Here is an 18,114-nt window from a genome sequence, read left to right on the forward strand (position 1 = left end):
TGAGTTACTTCACATAATGGATCAGCAACCTCATAACAACTGTATTTGTGCATATAGATGCAATTAAATCAGGCAGAGTGTGCATATGTTCTCTTATATGCACATGCAAGGAATAAGAAAAAAAAATTAACCTAATACAGAATTACAAAGGTTAAATGGAGTTTTGTATTTTTAAATATTAGAACCATTTGGGAGGATAAATTGGGTGTATTGAGTTTGCATACAGAATTTTGTTCCTGTTGAGTAAGTGATTGCCTGCACACTTGTATCTACTTGAAGTCAAAGGGGTCTTGAACACAACTAAAAATGGAATCCATGTTTGCTTTGGAGCTTTAAAACGCTGCATGCTGGCATTGCCATTAGAGGAGCACCACCAACTGCAAGAGAAGTGGGTGCTTATGACCTGTGACAGCCTCATGTGCCCCAAGTGCTGCTGTCCCCACGTTGGTGACCACCCGAGCCTGGGAAAAGGGACACACAGAATCAGACACTGCAGGACACAGAGCAGAATTCCAAATAGTGTGATTGATACTCTGAGGTAGCTGCGGTTGTTGCCAAACAATGTCATGCTGAAAAATGTCCACAGAACCTGAGTTTTCTACAACAAACCTGTGTCTTGTACACACTTCTCCTTGTCAGCTGATTAAAATGGCACCTGATGATCTTCGTAGTATGAGTAGTATTAACAAAATTAGCGACACTTTCCTCCCCAAATTGTGTCGTTAGCAAGCTAAGCAGTATAGAGTCTTTTAAATGAGGTAGTTGCATTTTCTTAAGAAGTCTCTTTGAAACAGGTAAAAACCATAAACTAACGCGTTCTTTTGAAAGTACCTCCAGCCAGCACAAGGCGGGTGTATGAGGGGGTGGGTCCCTGGTTGCCGCGGGCGCGCTCTCCCCGCGCACCTGCACGAATGAGCCTTTTAAAGAGGCGATAAAAAAATTGAGCTAGAACCTGAAGCCGGTTTGTTACCGGGGCTTTCCACCGCTCCGCCCCATTTCCCGCTGCAGAGGAAGCGGCGAGGCCACCACCGCCTCCTCCTGCCGCCGCTCCCGGCGGATGTCCGGCCGCGGCCATGGCGCTGCTGGAGGCGGGAGCCCGCGGGCGGCTCCTGCGCTGGCCCCGCGTCCTCCTCTTCGGAGACTCCATCACTGAGGTAGTGCTCGCCCCGCCCGCCCCTGGCCCCGCAATTCCCGTGTGGAGCTCCCTGGCCAGCCCGGCTCCTCGTACCGGGGCCGGCGGCCCGGCAGCATCCCGGCGTTGGGCCGAGCGGCGGTGCCAAGCGGCGGGAGAGCGACGGTCCGGCGGCCGTAGCCGTGTCCCTGTGGCCCGCGGTCACATCCCTGCCGGACCCGCCGTGAGGCTGTGCCAGGGGCCTTCGCGCCTGGTGGGCGTTTATGGGATTTGGAGCCGTTTCACAGGAATTCCTGAGCTCGCTATGTCAGAGGCGCGAAAGTGTAGCCTGGGGTGTGTCGGTGTCAGGGGCATTTTCCATCCGGGAAGCCCAGCGTGCTGCCCATGCCGTCTGCAGGGGTCTCGCACTCTGCCCTCACTGCTCCTGGTGCATCCCAGCTCCTTGTATCCAGCTCGCCCAGCCCGGAGACAGATTCCCCATTGACGGGACTGGACCACGGCCTGGTGAACATCTCCTTTGAGGCGGCACCAGCTTTTTAGCGTTGATTTTGGGTCTTTGCCTTCTGTTGCGTGGGCTGTGTGGTGGGTCACGGAGCTGCTTTGATGAAAAAATAACTAACCAGAGACCAAGTTTAATGGGAGATGGGTGTCTAAGCCGACTCACTGTGCAGACTTGTAGCAAGGAGGATGGTGCAGCAGTGGGAATAAGGAGAAGGAATTAGTTTTTGCACTTCTGGAAGGGGTAGGTATTAAACTGCACTCCAAAACAGCATGTGGAGAGAGCATTTTTGAGATGTGCTCTCCAGAATGAAAGGATCTTAGAAATAAAGTGGAAGAATACTACATACAAATATAAGAAATCCTCACTGGCCAAAACGAAACTACAGGCTGACAGCAGTCAGTTTGGATTTTGAAGGGACCACAGGGTCCATTGCTCCTTAGGTACAGCCTTGTGTTGCCTCGGTTGCCAGTGGTGTACCTGGGTAAAACCAGGACTGTTTGACCTCTGAGGGACGGGGCAAGGAGGGACAAAACGCTGCAGCAGCAGTGCCAGAGGCCATGCACTAATGCTTTTGAGGTGGGAAGGTGCCACTGGTGGGGCTAAGCTCTGGGGAACGAGCTCTTCCAGTGAGGATCTAACCATTTTCCTTGTTTTCAGTACTCCTTCCAGGAAAACGGCTGGGGGGCATACCTTGCTGAGAGATTGGTCAGGTAAAAGCTTAAATTTCAAAAGTAATATCTGTCTTGCAGAAGGTCATGCAGCTTTTCTAAATGAAAACCAACAGCGGTTAATATTTAATGCATGTTTATTTATTGACATTTATTTATTTAGTGAAGTGGAACTGCCTTCTGGGCAGCATACCGAGAGCTGGTGGAAATACTTATTGGGTGTTTCCACTCAAAGCTTGAGTGGAAATTAAAAATTCCTTAGTGATTGTCAGGCTTGTTGTTCTAGTTCCATGGTGTAAGTAACAGGTAGATACTACATGTGCAGCCTATGTGTGCACTTTCAAAGTATGATCCCATTGAAAACTCCTGTGACATTTTGTTTTTCCTGAGAGGGATGGAGGCAGATGGCCTGACAGAATGGTTCAAAGCCTCCCAAGTTTTGTTTTGGTGGACAGAGGAGAGATGTTCTTTTTGAAATGTGTCTCCGTTTCAGAAAATGTGATGTTGTGAATCGTGGGATCTCGGGGTACAACACCAGATGGGCTAAATTGATTCTTCCAAGACTGATCACTGAAAGTACTGGTGCTGACAATATTGTTGCAGTTACTATTTTCTTTGGAGCTAATGACAGTGCTTTGAAAGGTAGGGTAGCTTGCTTTCTGTCTTTTTTCCCTGTGACCTGTTCTCTTAAAATGGTTTTACAGTTTCATAGAAAAGGCAGAACATTTCATAGGCTTTTCCTGCAACTTCTCCAGGAACTGATTGCTCTCTTTTCATTTATACAGAGGTTTGTTTTCAGTCATTTTATTTGTATTTAAACCATGCAGTGCCTTCCATTTCTCTCCCTATCACCAAGTTTTAATATTAGAAAAGTAAATTTCAGGGTGCTCAAGACTTAGTTGTATAGCAATTGCCTAAAATTGGAGTTGGGCATCCAGCTGATTTTTTGTCTTTAAAGGAGTCTCATGAGTTCTTGGTAGATGGGCTGAGGAAAGGAGGGAAGGTAGCATTTGGATTCTCTTTCAGATAAGCATAGCAGGATACAGAGTCTAATCAAAATGACAACATCGGTGCTTGAAGGACTGACTGCATGTCCATGGGACTTTCCAAAATTTTCTCTGCATACAAGAATATTAGAAATCTCAGGTTTGGTTCAGGTGACGTTTGAGATTATTATGTGTTCTAATAATAAGATATGAAGTTGTAAAAAAAAGCATCTTGAAAAAACCCAAATGTTGGGGTTTTTTCCCCTGTGCCTCATTTGCCTTAGTTGGAAATGCTGTCTTTAAACTCTTGATTTGTCTGTTTTGGGTATTGAGGAACAGAATTTTCCTACCACAACTCCCGAATCCATGGCTGAGGGGAACTGCATGCTGGAAATGAGTGTCCATGGCCATACTGTGTAAAAGCCCTGTTAATGCTGTGTAATAAACCTGCAGGGAGCTCAGCCCCACTGATGCATGTGCTCCACCCTTCTCAGAGCTGAACCCTAAGCAACACATTCCTTTGGAGGAATACGCCGCCAACCTGAAGAGCATGGTGCAGTACCTGAAGTCAGTAAACATTACTGCAGACAGGATTATTTTGATAACACCACCACCTCTTCAGGAATCAGCTTGGGAAAAGGCATGTCTTGCCAAAGGTAAAAGCATGATGAGGATGGGTGGAATTTCTGCATTTTACCAGCAGAGTGTGACAGATCCCAGGTTGTCAGGTGATTTCCTCCGTGTGTGCCATATTGCAGTCGTGTTCTCTCACTTGTTGGAAAAGGGCTGCTGTTTTACTAAACACCTTCTGGATAAGCTCGTGGAGTAACTATCAACTAATTACTAACATCTTTTCCAAAGTGTTGATTGATGTGTTAATGCATAGAACTGACAGAATTGGCCACCCTCTAAGAACATGGGGTTTGTCAACAGGTCCTAGGCAGATTGCTTTGTGTCCCAGCAGCTTCCAAAATAATACAAATAATGGAAGATACTTTGTCATTGTGTGCCTTAAAAAATTTTATACTAGGTACAGCAGATTTAATGTCTGTTTGGATAAGCAGTAATATCCCAGCCAGGTTTATTTTAAAGTTAAAAAAACAATACCAGAGAATATCATATTCTAAGGATTCTAATAAAAGTGCCTGAAAAAGAATAAAAAGGTAGTTAAATGATTTCCTATCACGTTGTTTAAGCTAACTCTAAAATTAGAGACGTAATAACACTACTTTTGTTACTGAGCTGGTGGAAATTGCCATAATCCCACTGACTCCAGCAGTGACAGTTTATTCCTCCTGAGAGCATATTCTTTTTTCTATTGGGACATCTTGTGCAGCTCTTGCACATTTATAAAAAATTAGGTCAGGTGAATACAGAACTGGTACCTTAGTGGCACAGTTTTCAATAATTTAGGTGGTGTTGCATGTCCTGAGTTGTGTTTTCAATCAAAGCAGTAAAACTTTGAAGATGACCTTAAGTTTAAACTGCATTAAATTAGACAACATTATTGTGTGATTTTGCATTAGGAGGCTTTGATGTGAGGTCATGTGAGCACACCTCAAATACTGCTTATCTGGCTCCCAGCTATCAAGGAGCACTTGTAATGTTAATCTATTTTCCTCTTAAAGCTGCCCTTTTTATGGGGTAGGGATGGAGGAAGCTTGAATTTACAGCATTGAATCTGCCAGCATCTGTCTAAAAGAGAGTACTTTCTAGGGATGGAACAAAAGACAGGGTGATCTCAGACCATGGACCACAAATGAAGTATTGTGGGCATAATAAGCAGCAATATCAGCTCATCTGCCCTCCAGTATCAAGGAGAAATATTCTGCCTATTTCTAGTTTTGTCACATAGATACAGAGCAAAGGAGAGATGGGAAGCAGGAGGATGGTGATGTTCACAGAAGCATTGATCTAGGTATGAAAAGTAGCAAGAGGGCTACTGCAAGGAGCAGTTGCATGTGGAAGTTGGACAAAAAGCAGAAGGCAACTTGTAAATAGATTTCCATTTACTTAACTGTTTTACCTGCTATTAGCAGGTGTATGAAGAGTTTTAAATCTAAGTACTGCTTTCACCTGAAGCTTGCCAGAAGGTGAAAGCTGTCAGCAGCAGAGTTATGCTGTGTGCTTGTTGCTGTTGCTTCTCTCTCAACCTGATGTATATTTGTCAAAAAGAGACATTTTCAAGTGACTCAGAACCAAAGGGTGCCCCGAAAAAGACCACACAAGCTGTAGCTTCTAGCCACTTCTATTGCTGTGCTTTGGATTTAGTTTGTGAGGGATTATGTCTGCTGGTTTAACAAACTGATACACATGGTGTGTGCCACAGAAGACTGAAATTGCACTGCATGGGGGGCAGTTGCTGGATGTTTTCTCTGTTTCTGATTGGTAGGTGACAAACTGAACCGCTGCAATGCCACCACCGGGCAGTACGCCCAGGCCTGTGTCCAGGTCGCCAGGGAATGTGGCACGGATGTGCTTGACCTCTGGACCCTGATGCAGAAGAATCAGGTATGATGAAATCAGAAATGTTTGAAACTGTCATGAATTGTGAAATGCATCATTTAGCATAGAGGAGCTGGTAGTGCTGCATTATCACTGAAATGGTACAAAATACATCCAAACACTTAGAGAAGGAAAAGTATAATCCTGAGTGCTTCATAGCTGGCAATGAGAAATAAAGCTTTATACAGCCTGGCCATGATACTTGGTTAGCAAATGTCCCCTGGGTGCATTATATCTAAACAGCCTTTTCCTTGGACATGAGTCATGGAATCGTTTAGGTTGGAAGGGGCCTCTGGAGGCTTCTTGTCCAACCCACTGTGCAGTGTTGGGCTAACTTCAAGGTTAGATCTGACTGCACGAGGGTGTTGCTGATGCTTCTGACCAAATAGCCAAACTCATCCATGGGAGACTGCAGACTTTCCCTGCAAGCAGGTAACTCCAGTTTGGACACTGAACCTTTTCTCTCCCATGCACTTCCCAATGCAGTAGACTGTTCAGTAGAGCAGCTGATGCAATATTTTGATTGCATCACTTAATCCTGTGATATTTTCCTGATGAATAGCAGTGATTTTGGCCATCATCTCTTAATATTTTAACATAAACAGTGAAAAATAAAGCCAGTTTAGCAGCTGGCTTTGAAGAATTACTCAAGACCTTCTCTTTGCAGCTAGCAAATACATTAATACATGGTTTTAACTTCCCTTGTAGGATTTCTCTTCCTATTTGTCTGATGGTCTTCATTTATCAACAAAAGGCAACAGCTTTCTAGCAGCTCAGCTTTGGTCACGCCTGGAAAACAAACTGTCAGCTCTTCCTTCACTGCTTCCTTACTGGCGTGACGTGGACCACACGAACCCTGAGGCCAGTCTTCTGTGAGATCCCTGCAGGAGGAGCTGGGGCAGCCATGCCAGACAGAGCCAGCCCATTATCCAGCAGCTGCTGCAAACTGTGTCCTCAGGGAATGGGGCACTGGGGAGTCCCCAGCAATGCTCTTCTCTGTCCCCTGCTCTTGGTCTGTGGGAGAATAAAGGTGAGACCACTTGGGGTGTGTCCTGGGGTGGTGTTTCTTCAGGCTGCTGTTGCCAGAGTAGCTGTGGGGATGAGTAGCTCTTTCCTTGGAAGACTCAGAGGAAAATGAGTCTCAGCTGCTCTGTGGCCAAAGGATAGAAGCTGCCCTGAGCAGTTCCTGGCCTTGGTGAGCTTTGGGGACTGCACTGTGATTAATACCATCTACTTGCTTGAAACACAGAGGAGCTCGTAAGAGGCAGTAGTGTGGAGTTTGTCAAGAGCCATTAATGTCAGTCCAGGTTAATTTATTTGGATGTAATACGGCAGGAAAAGCAGTTCCCCGAGTTTTACTTTGGCTTTGGTAGTGATAAGAGAGTAGTTTAGAGCAGGGGTTTTAAAATTTATCTTAACTCTGGCACCAGCAGCAGCTCTTGTATATAGGCACAGCTTTTAGACCAATGCATGTTTTTGGGCAGTACGAAACTGGTGAATAATGAACTTGGAGAAACTACTAGAAAAGGTATACATCTCTGCTGACAAAGCTGCACCCTATGTCCTTTGCCATCAAGTTATGGAGACCTTTCAAGTGAGCTTTGGGATTCAGCCATCATTTAACAGCTCAGGTAACATATAAGTACTGCAGACTATGCAGATTTTGGCTAACACAAACTACAAAACTGCCTTTACAGATAAAAAAACATTTTGCCTGAAACCTAGATGAATTTCAACAAGTATGGGAAAAAATGCTTTGGGAAATTACTGTCTAGCAAGCCAGATAGCAGCAAAAATGATAGCAGGAGCAGTGCATAAAAATGCAGTCGCGTATTGGTGCAAATGTTTAACAGTTATGTTGACATGGAACAGGTGTGTTTATTTTGTAGTGGGTGAGAGAGTAATGAGAGGCTCTCATGCTGTCCCGCACTGTTAGAGCCATTAGACTGCCTTTGCTTCATTAAAGAATTAAGACAAGCTGGCCAAGACCTGTCATCTGCTATGTGATAGTGTTATAAACTGGAGCATAAGTAGTTATTTTTCATGTGCCTGGAGCCCTGGCAGAAGGGCAGAAGCGTTTGATATATAAATATTTATGAGTATTAAACTGGACTATCCTTTCTGTAATAAATGCTTACAGTAAAGCAAAAGGGATTCCCTGTGGGAAGCTGTGGATATTCTTGCCTTAGATGTTAAGAACAAACCATGCAAATACTGCTTTCAGTTTCTGGAATACAGCTCAGGCTCGGGGATGGATTCGGTGCTTTCCAAGGCCTGCTCCAAATCTCTGTTTTCATGCTCCCAAGCACTTGCCACTGTGTAGTTTTCATCTGGGATGTAAAGACCTTTGTGCTGAGAACATGTACTTACAGATTTGGTGCCTGAACAGGCATTTGAGCACAACCCCATCCCTTAGGCATTAATGTCACCATCTGAACTGATGATAATCTGCAGGACACATGAAAAGACCGGCTCCAGCCCAGGCAGGAAGCAGGCAGCCCTTAGGGTGCAGGGCTGCACCACAGATACTCCAGGTCTGGCCTCTGCAGCACCCAGGCTCAGAAAGGAATTGTCAGAAATCCTGGCTCCTGCCTGGCTGCATGCTAGACTTTTAACCCAGGCTTTGACAACCAAAGCATAGAGATCTTTAAGAAAAGGACTGCATAGAAACAGCTCTTGTTTAACTGATTTTTTTTTTTTAATATAAAAAGCTTTTATTTTGTTGGGAATTAAATTAACTCCTCACACATGTACTTCGCACTGAATCAAAAAACAAAAACCCGAACACAAAACAAACAACCCCAAAGTTCAAAACCAGTATATAAAACACAATAGCTAGTCAGATAGGAATACCATAAGGCACACATTCAAGTACTAGTGTAACAAGGATCCTTGGGTGTGGAGGAGAGGGAGTACTCAGAGAACTTTGCAGCAGAGGTTTGGTTCCTTTCCCTCACATTTAAGATCACAGGCTTACCGCAGCCCCGCTTCCCTGTGGCTGACTCTGGGCCTGTAACAGTTAAATGGTTCTGCCCTTGGCCACATGATGTCAGTTGTATCAATGGATTATTGTGGGAGGAAACAGATGCAGAATGAAGGTGCTGCTGTACTACCAGGACTGACTGTGTCAGTCCATCTGCTACTGAGCCAAAACGATGCTCATGTGCCAGTTCCAGCTCACCTGACAGATCTCCAGGTGTACAGAAGACACCATCCAATTACCAACTTTTAACATCACATTTTAACTACCTGTGTGAGAATCTGAATTCATAAAATCTGCTCCTTATACTTACTTACCCTGCATGTTTTAACAAAGGTTTATTTCTTTACTAAATGCACAATTGTTTTTAAACAAATGCCTCCCCTGCAATGGAGTGATTTCTTCCCGTCATTCATGCAGTAGGAGCTTCCAAAGGCCACAGACACCACGGAAAATGGAGCTCAGCAATTTGAACATTTCAACAATAGTTGAAATAGTTGCCTATTTTAAAATAACATTTGGAGAAACATTTCTGCACCAAAACCACTGCAAACAGCAGTTTAAAATGTCATCTGCATAGATGATTTCTTCCTTTACAGTTCTTCTCCAACCAGACACCTGCAACACACAAACCTTAGTGCAGAGGGGGAAGCTCCCAACAAAAGCCACAAAGACAAGACAGCCTCAACCACTGAGGCAGAAGTTTCATGCTAGAGGAGCGTTTCTCATGCACCGTATACAGTTTAACAGCCTCTGTGATCCTTTTATTTATACAGAAGCTGGGCATATTAAGCTCCTTTATTCTGATTATGCATTTCATTGAATGCTGCGAGAGGCTGTAATTGTATTTGTTTCATTACTCTCTGTTCTCAAGGCATGTGCTTAGGCTTTTGGTTACATGTACCTTAAATTGCTAAATTATCTACTCTATTATGGAACATATTGCAGTGTTCATTTTGGTTTTAAAAGCCCCTTAATTTTGTCTATCAGTGCTGTCAGACTACAAAATATTAAATTATAAAAAAAGGCTGATATACACAATCCAATATCCATTAGGATATTTGGTTTTGCACCACAGGTTGAAGGAAATGTTAAAGGTCAAGGAAATAGAAAAACAAATCCAAAAAGCTTCAAAAACAAGCCAGTTTTAGTTTGGATTTTCCTTTTTAAAAGATATAATGCTCTAATAAATGTAGTTTAAGGAAGGTCATACACATGACCAGCATCTGCAGTAGGTCACTTCCTTATTCTCCCACTCCCTCACAAAAATATATATACATATATTTATATTTATAGAAATGAAATGGTTTCAGATCCATATTTTGCAGACACAAGTCACACATTTAGGAGGCAGCAGGACACTAGCACTCTGTTTCTTTGCTGTCCACCCGGTTCTGGCGCTGTAGTTTGAAGGATGAAGCTTTCTCACTCCTAATGACAGGATGGTCTGTCAAGTCCTCAAAAGATTTGGCGGCCGAGCTGCTGTTTGGGAAAGGGTCCTTCTCGAAGGCGTCCTCGTCGATGTGCGAGTCGGTGCTCGGGTCCTCCTGGATGGTGTCCATCCTTTGGTGGTCCTGCTTGGGGGGCGCGGGCGCGGCGGGCGCGGCCGTCAGGGGCTGCAGCGGCTGGTGCCGGCTCGTGGCCGGCGCCGCGGGGAACGGCTTGATGATGCGAACGGAGGCGGAGTCCAGGCTGCTGAGCATCTCCACGTTCTGCAAGACACAGCAGCCGCGTCAAAAGCCGTGGCAAAAGCAACCAGCAGCTAGTCCAGGGTTTGGGTTTTGCACCATTTTTCAAAGGGAGAAGGCACCTTCTGAGGAGCAGCTGCACTCCTGTTAGAACAGCCTCAAGGCTACCACATCCTCCCTGCCACTCCCTAAAGGCAGAAAGGCCCTTCTATCTCTGCTTCTTTCTTCTCTGTGTAACGCACCGCAGGGGCTCGCCTCACTGGGACAGAGCTGGTGACTCGGCCCTACCTTCCCGGGGCCCAACTGCTTTGGCAAAACCTAGGACTGGAAATGCAGGGTCAAGCCACATGACACATTGCTCAGTGCAGGGAAACAGTCCAAGGTACGGCTTATTCCAGCCCTCCAACTTGGAGAGTTCATGGTTTCATGTACAAGAAGCTGCACTGAACACAGGGTCAAAGACTGCAGGGACCAGTGTCATCACAGCCAAATTCTGCAACCCAGATTAAGTACAAGTCCATTGATGTCTGCTTCTATTTGAGCATGGTTTGGAAAATACCCAAAGATCTCTAGGCATGAAAAAATCCCCAACGACCTCAGCAAATGCTAATTTTGGGAAGGATGAAGTGTTTAGCTGTTACAATTTCCCAAGTGCTCCATCCTCAGCAGATTCAAAAGACACAAATCTGTTGAATTGTTGCTGGTGGAAGGAGCCCATTGGCTATACCTCTGCTCTCTCTCTCCCACCTCTGGGATTTTCTCAGTTGAATGCAGGTAAGAAGCAATAAGATAACTTTTCTCATGGCGTTCAAGACCAGCTGTGGGGCACTTGAACTAAGACCACCCTCAGTTCTGTCACAGTAGATGACAGAGGCAGTCTGCCTCAGTGTTTTCTGACTTCAGTATGCTTCCTCCAATGGTTGTACAAGGAAGAGCTCTGAAAGGCATTTTCCCCCCTCCCCTTACAGAACAGCATTTCCTTAATTGAGTATTTCAGTTCTTAATAGGAACTGGATTGTCAAAGCACAGGAAAGGATACCCAAAACTATGTCACAAGGTGCCACGTGCTGGACTGTAATTAAAATTTATCTTGGCACTTTTTGCTCTTCCCCTCTCCCAGCTCAGTATTTACAAGGTGAGAAGTGCCACCGATGGGCCCCTTCAACAACTGGAAGGCTCTAGCACACCTGGCTGCTAGAAGCCAACTCCTGCAAACAGCGATTCTGCAGCAGAGACACTGCATTTTGCAGAGATTCTGGAGCCTCGTGCTTCGGTGACAGCACCTGGCTGGGAAGAAGCAGCCTGTGGCTGGCACTGCCGAGTGCACTGTGCCGAGGGGATGCCGGACACGGGCGAAGCTGTGCTCTGTGGAGCAGAGCGGCTTCCTGCCCCGGAGGGCTTCCTGCCCCTCTCTGCTGCACCACAGTGGCTCTGCCAACAAGGCTCAGCTCTTACAGGAAGGAAGAATCAGACCCTGCCACACTGCAGTGCTTGGTGAGAGTGAGAGTGAACAGAGGCTTGTTCAGAAACCAGCTTTCCCCTCTGCAGCAGCAGAGAGCTCTGGGGCTCTCTGTTATTACTCTTTTGGTAAATATTCTGCAGGCACCTGAGGTTCAGGTTTTCCAATACACATGAGACAGCCTTCTGCCAATTCAGACTTAGCAACTTACACTGGGGCAAAACAGGGACTTTGTGTTCTCCTCATACTGCTTGTCCAGTTTCTTGTCCTATTGAGAAACACACACACAAAATAAGAAAGTTAATTTCTCTATGGCAAGGTCTCCTTTTTCCTGCAGGGACACAGCACTTTGTGGGGCTCTTTTCCCTTCCCCTACTTCCCATGCCTTCCCATTCATCCCAGGAGTGCCTGTGGGCACAGCACCCCTTTGCTCTAAGCCCACACTGCTGTCGGCAGCACACCGCATGTCCACACTCCCAGTTGCCATGAGCTCTCTCTCTCTTTACCCATCCACCCAAGATCAACTAAGATCACTTCCCACTCTGGGTATCCCCTCAAAATGTGGGTGTCTTATTTCTTCACAGGGCTTTAGAAGACTTTGTTTTTAATGCTAAAAATACTAAAATTATACTTGGGTAGAATTTAGAAGGTAGAGAAAGAAAATCTGCCTGGGAAAGAATGGGAAAGGCTCCAGGGAATAGTCATGGGAGCACTGGGTCTGCCAGGGCCTGGCAGAGTTTAGCAAGAATTTTGCCTACTGAAGGAGCAGTAAGCCTTACATATGCTGAACTTCCCCTCAGGGTTTGCTAAAAGCTTCCCATGATTTTCTCCCACAGCCATCTGCCATTTCACATATGAAGGATGTTCTCACAGCAGTCATCTCAGAGACAGCTTACTCACCACACAGTGCACAAGGATGCTGAGAGGAATCCAAAACAGTAAGGAGAAGACAAGCACAGAGCCCACTATATTATCTGCTAGGAACTTCCCTGTGAAACCAGTTCAAATCTGTCAGTCACCAACCAAATACAGTTTCATGAACACACACATCTATCCCCCACTTCTGCAGCCACTGCTCAGTCAAGTGAAACCTCAGAATTGCTCAGAGAAGCACAGGCTGCCTACTTTGGAGTAGGTAAAGATAAAATTATACAATTTTAGAAAATTGCATCCACTATGTTAACAATAGCAGGTTTTTCTTTGTTCTCAGAAGAGAAATGCTGTAAGGGTGTAATATTTAATATGGGTTGTTTTGGAACAGCCAAACTGAGCCAGCCGAGCTGCCCCTCTCACACAAGACACACTGTGAGTCCATTACCAAATTCTGATGTAACAGTCATGTGATCTTTACCTGCCTCCACAAACAAAATATTTGAATGTCAAAGATTCAAAAACTGCCTCTATCCAAGCAGGCTAAATAGCTTTATCAATTATGTAAGAAAATTTTTTGTCCCTGAAACTTGAGATTGAAAGCCACAACTCAAACAACGGCACTGTGCAGGCACAGCGGTGCTATGAGCGCACACACGGGGCTCATGACACAGCACCAGCTTAACCACTGGTTTTGTCTGGTGCCACTAACACAGGGCGAGACACTGGGGGTGACACCTGGGGTGAGGTGACACCTGCTTGGGTTGCACGGTTGGGATCAAGACCAAGGAGGCCCACTGAGTCTCAGGGAGTGACTCAGCACAGGCACAGCTTGAGGTGTGTGACCTCTGGTTTTCTTAAATGAAAGAGAAAGGAAGTGTTCCCCTCCCAGTCTGTTGACATTTAAATCCCACTGAGAGGCCCACTACATCCCCTGCTGGATCTAGCTGACCTCTAAAGAGACTGACTGTTATATCCTTTTCTCTAATTGACCTAGTTCTTGGTATTCAGACAAGAAGCTATCGTCCCTTTCACAAGCTTGGAAGATGCCCAGAAAAAAACGGGGTACAAAAATGCAAAACAATCCCCCATCCTTTCAGCTTTAAAAGGTGAGATCAGTAGTGTCAAACTCCAGGGAAAAACATACTTAGATGTATCACAAGCACAGCTACCATTACCCTTGCACACGGGTGAATAAATCCAGCCAGCTAACTCCCTCTGAGCCTTTAGAGGTTTATGTCATGAACTCAGACACCCCCAAAACATATGGTTATGTATCTTACCAAAAGTATTGATGCTGAGTTGGTCTATGAAATCCCAAAATCGTTCAATCACATCCTGTACTTGCTTCTCGCATTTGCCCTGCAAAAGTAACAAAATAACTTTATGCTACCTAAGCACTAAGTACTGCCTTCTTGGAGAAGGAGATACAATGATGGTAATGAAATGAGTTCTCAGTTCTCCAGACACAGTGTAACTTCACTTACATTCTGAATACAGATTTACACTCGTGCCCAATAGCAGCAGTCCATTTTTACTGCCTTTATTTTTATCAAACCAGTTTCAATTCGATTGTTGTCTGAATTAGATCAAGTTTTAATGTTTGAAACATGCAAAATCCACTCCACCTTTGGCTCATGTTAGGGGACATAAAGCTGATGTTTCTGGAGAGATTTAAACACTGGAAGCCTTGGTTCCCATTATCCACAAAGAAAGCTGCCAGGAGCCCAAGGTTACAGACAAACTCACTCCCAGGTTTGGCTGTGCGGGTTTAACACAGTAGCACCTTGGTCTTCCAGTTCTGCCAGCACAAGGACTGGGGCATGCCCTCCCAAATTCACTTCTGCTGACACCCAGTTTAGCTCCAACCACTGCGGTCTGCAGGTGTTTGTGCAGCTGTACCATGGAAAAGGCCACTGAGAGCCAGCAACCCATCAGTCTCCCTGCCACGGGTTCACTGCCCCTTTCAGATACTGCTGGCTGGATTTTCATGTGATTGCTCCCTGACCTGCATTATTGGAGTAAAAATTAATTGGGCTAACGGGACCAACTAGAAAGGCAAGCACTGCAAACCCAGCTGAGCTTATGGCAGCACTCAGACCCCTCCTTTGTGCAGGGTGCCAGCTGGCTGAGCTGTGGGGAGCAGCAGAGGGGGTAACGAGCAGCTGCAGAAGGTAACAGCTTCCCCTTGCATGGGTCTCTGCAGAACTCCAAGACCTGCAGCCTCCAACATCCTTTAATATTTGCCCCATGAAGTGGTACATAAAACCTGTTACCCTGCTCAAGCTTTGGCTTCTCTTCCCCAGCACAGTCCTCCTTCCCAAGGACTCAGACCCCCAGCGGAGCAGAGCTGGGCACACTTACATTTGTGTCACAGAACCCCACAGTGCAAGGCTTCCCCTTGCGTAGGAACAGGAACTGGTCGTTGGCATCCACGTACGGCGTGCATCTGTCCTGCTCGTCCCGGCAGCACACCTTGCAGGAATTATCTGTTTCTGTAATGAAGCAGCAAACTCATTCCTTGGAAGCACAAAGAGTCACCTGCAACCCACAACCCCACATGTCCCCTGGCTGAGCATAGTCCTGATCAGCTTCCCCACAGGGAAGGCAGGACCAAGCCACCCAATTTCAGGCACTGTGACGATCAAGCCTAAAACTCAATCACATGCCCTGTGCAACATATTAGGGGGCACAGTGGGACCAAGTTCTCCAAGCTGATACCCCAACATTGCATGAATCAACAGGCCAGTGAAGAGGTTCCAAACACATCCAAAAAGACAAATATTTCTTAGGCTCGGAGATCTCTACGCATCCTTCTCCTTGGCAATGCCCTCCATCTCAAAGAGTGGGGCTCACAGCAATTCATTGCATTGCCCCTGTGAAGCTTTCATCCTACTCCCGGCTGCTTTTCCACATTTAAGGGATAATATGGACAGCAAGGGAGCAGGAAAACACACTGGCAGAAGTATATGGCAGGCAAGTTAGGAGGAGAATGAACTTGGGGATTCTATATTCTCAAGGGACTTAATTCTCTTTGATATCTTTCTTTAATCACTTATTGGAGACCACTACTCCTCTGCCAGATGCTGGATCCAGAGGTTGGTTGGAATCTCCTTACAATCCCTTCTGTCCATCTGTGGTAGAGCTGGAAGGTAGGAGAGTGTCCTCTCCCTTAGCTGGACTGTCAGACTGTAAGTCTCATCTTACTGTCTTCAACCCAGACCACCAGAAGACAGGAGGACATTCACATTCCCTTTTTAAACAGAAAACAGCTGACAAAACCCAACAGTTTAAACTTTTCCAAAAACCACAAACTCAGCCATCCAACAGGCCAGCCCACAGTGAAGCCAGCTCTCTCCAAAGAGCAGAGATGAAATACAAATTTCAGTCCCAGTCCTGTTTCAGTTCAGTCTGTGTCACCCACCGTTGCACGCACATGACCGCAGGTTCTTCTCCCTCTCGCAGAAAGGGATGCACTCCCCATCCTTGCACTTCCCCATGTCCACGCACACTGTGTCATCCGGAGCATTCCCTGGAGGGGGACACTCGCTGCTGTTCCCTACAGATGGAAGTCAGCAGAGTGGGAGGACTGTGTTAGAGCAAAGGGCAGAGCACCTAAGTGTGCAGAAGAAAAAAGGAAAATAATGGAAATACAGACTTTTCCCAGGAAAATCCCAATAGCTTGTTCTTAGCTTTCATCTGCAGGCTCCCTGCCAGCTGCTCTGAGAGGCAGCAAAAGCTCTGGAGGCTTTCAACAGCTCAGGCATTGTGACACTGGCAACCAAGCAGTAGGTGAAGACCCTGGAGCTCCCCTCAGCAAAGCACACACTCTGGCTTGACTCCCTGCCTCCAATAAAGATTATGAGGAGGAAGTAAACAAGCAGTGAAATGAAGCAGAGTTGCAGTAATTCTACCCTTTCTATGGCAAAATTAATTCTTGTCCCCTCCCAGTGACACACTGAAGAAACAAAAAATTTAAAATAAATAAATAAATAAATAAATAATCAGTATTTTTTATGTTCTTCTGGGCAATAAATCAGAGTGATTCCTGAACTACAATGAAACTCATTATAGGAGCATATTGTGATGCTTAACTGGTCTCTAAAATTACATGTACCGGATGACTAAAGGGCACAAGACAGAAAGTGGGTTGAACAGGACACTGAGCCTGGAGCACTTTGCTAGCTGACATACAGGGGACAGAACCACATCCTACCAGTGCAAAACGACTCTCCTTTACAAGTAGCATTTATGGCTTCTTGGCATTTCTTTTGTGCACTTTCAAACTGGCAGCCTTTACAGCAAGGACTGTTCCGGTCACTGGGGAAAGATCAAAATGGAAGAAATCAGTATTAACCAATTAAAAAAAAATAAGTACAAGTGTGACAAAGCCAGAGAAAAAAGATGTTTAGAGAAAAAAAAGCTACTTCTTGGAGATTGACTCATTGATTCAACCCTTGCCCTCTCTGCCCTCTCCCACAACCACCTTTCTACATACCTACTCACTCTTCATGTACTAAAGGTAAAATCACATAGAAAGTACAACATATTGAGAGACAACACAGGGACCCTTGTATTTATTCAAGGCACTTGGGATTATCCTCTTGTAACTTGCTGTTCAACTTAGGACAACATCTTTCACCCTTTCCTTCCCCAAACATTTCTCTCCCTTCTGTTTGTCCTGAAGGTTTCCTACTTTGTATTTTGCATTGCCTTTACTTTCATTGTTCTCACCTAGTTAGTGCAAGAAGGCCCTTAGTACAAAAACACTCATTAAAATGGATAGATTTTTTTGCTGAGCAACAGGAGTTGCACAAGGTCTCTAATGTTACGTGGTGTAGAGCTGAACTACGAAAAAAAAGACTGGACACTGCATTGCAACAAGGCCATGAGCATCCCAAAAAGCAACAACAGAAAGAGGAGTCATTCAGTGCAATCACTGTGTTGTCTGCTCAAACACATTTTGCAGCAGTTTGGAAATATCAGTATGCACCAGTGTAAAGAGCCACCTTCCAATACAAACAAAAATTGTATTTGCACAGAAAGTGTGCACAGGAATTTTTTAATGCTTTTTGATTGCCTAAGTTTGCTTAATAATAATGATAGTAATAACAATGACAACACAATAATAATTTTCAAGGCTGTGGCTCTTGACACTTCTGAGGAAAAGAGAATGCTGTAAAAATTAATGTATGCACACAGAAGCCTTTCATGAAATCTTTCACTGTTGTGAGCTCACACATTTAACCTTAAAGCCAGGAAAGAGGCCTGTGACACTGCAGGTGGCTTTAGGAGTTTTCAGCCCAGCCCATTGTTCTCTCCTG

The 18,114-nt window shown here is 45.3% G+C and overlaps 2 protein-coding genes across 4 annotated transcripts in view; one reads left to right on the plus strand and one right to left on the minus strand.

Annotated features, from left to right (window-relative positions):
• Positions 1 to 1,018: 1,018 nt before the first annotated feature.
• IAH1 (isoamyl acetate hydrolyzing esterase 1 (putative)) lies at positions 1,019 to 7,779 on the plus strand. Of its 3 annotated transcripts, XR_011150035.1 has the most exons (7): positions 1,019 to 1,154; positions 2,292 to 2,344; positions 2,796 to 2,944; positions 3,783 to 3,944; positions 5,681 to 5,799; positions 6,502 to 6,823; positions 7,278 to 7,779. XR_011150035.1 is itself a non-coding variant. In XM_069011567.1 (6 exons), exons 1-6 carry the CDS (start codon positions 1,074 to 1,076, stop codon positions 6,667 to 6,669), a joined length of 732 nt encoding a protein of 243 aa, XP_068867668.1. In that variant the 5' UTR covers positions 1,019 to 1,073; the 3' UTR covers positions 6,670 to 6,835. The 3 variants fall into 3 exon arrangements, 2 of the variants coding, with proteins under 2 accessions (XP_068867668.1, XP_068867669.1); XM_069011567.1 differs by lacking the exon at positions 7,278 to 7,779 and having other exon boundaries at positions 6,502 to 6,835; XM_069011568.1 differs by lacking the exons at positions 1,019 to 1,154; positions 2,292 to 2,344; positions 7,278 to 7,779 and having other exon boundaries at positions 2,867 to 2,944; positions 3,742 to 3,944; positions 6,502 to 6,835.
• Positions 7,780 to 8,035: 256 nt separating this feature from the next.
• The window catches only part of ADAM17 (ADAM metallopeptidase domain 17), a 36,061-nt gene continuing 25,982 nt past the window's right edge, over positions 8,036 to 18,114 (minus strand). Inside the window, exons 13-19 of the mRNA XM_069011565.1 lie at positions 17,007 to 17,110; positions 16,215 to 16,349; positions 15,155 to 15,285; positions 14,074 to 14,152; positions 12,821 to 12,909; positions 12,132 to 12,188; positions 8,036 to 10,485 (exon numbers count right to left, since the gene is read on the minus strand). Of these exons, the coding sequence (XP_068867666.1) occupies positions 10,135 to 10,485; positions 12,132 to 12,188; positions 12,821 to 12,909; positions 14,074 to 14,152; positions 15,155 to 15,285; positions 16,215 to 16,349; positions 17,007 to 17,110 (946 nt within the window). The 3' untranslated portion in view covers positions 8,036 to 10,134. The remainder of the gene's footprint in view (positions 10,486 to 12,131; positions 12,189 to 12,820; positions 12,910 to 14,073; positions 14,153 to 15,154; positions 15,286 to 16,214; positions 16,350 to 17,006; positions 17,111 to 18,114) is intronic.

This window comes from Aphelocoma coerulescens, chromosome 3 (genome assembly GCF_041296385.1).
Source record: "Aphelocoma coerulescens isolate FSJ_1873_10779 chromosome 3, UR_Acoe_1.0, whole genome shotgun sequence".
Classification (NCBI taxonomy): Eukaryota; Metazoa; Chordata; class Aves; order Passeriformes; family Corvidae; genus Aphelocoma; species Aphelocoma coerulescens.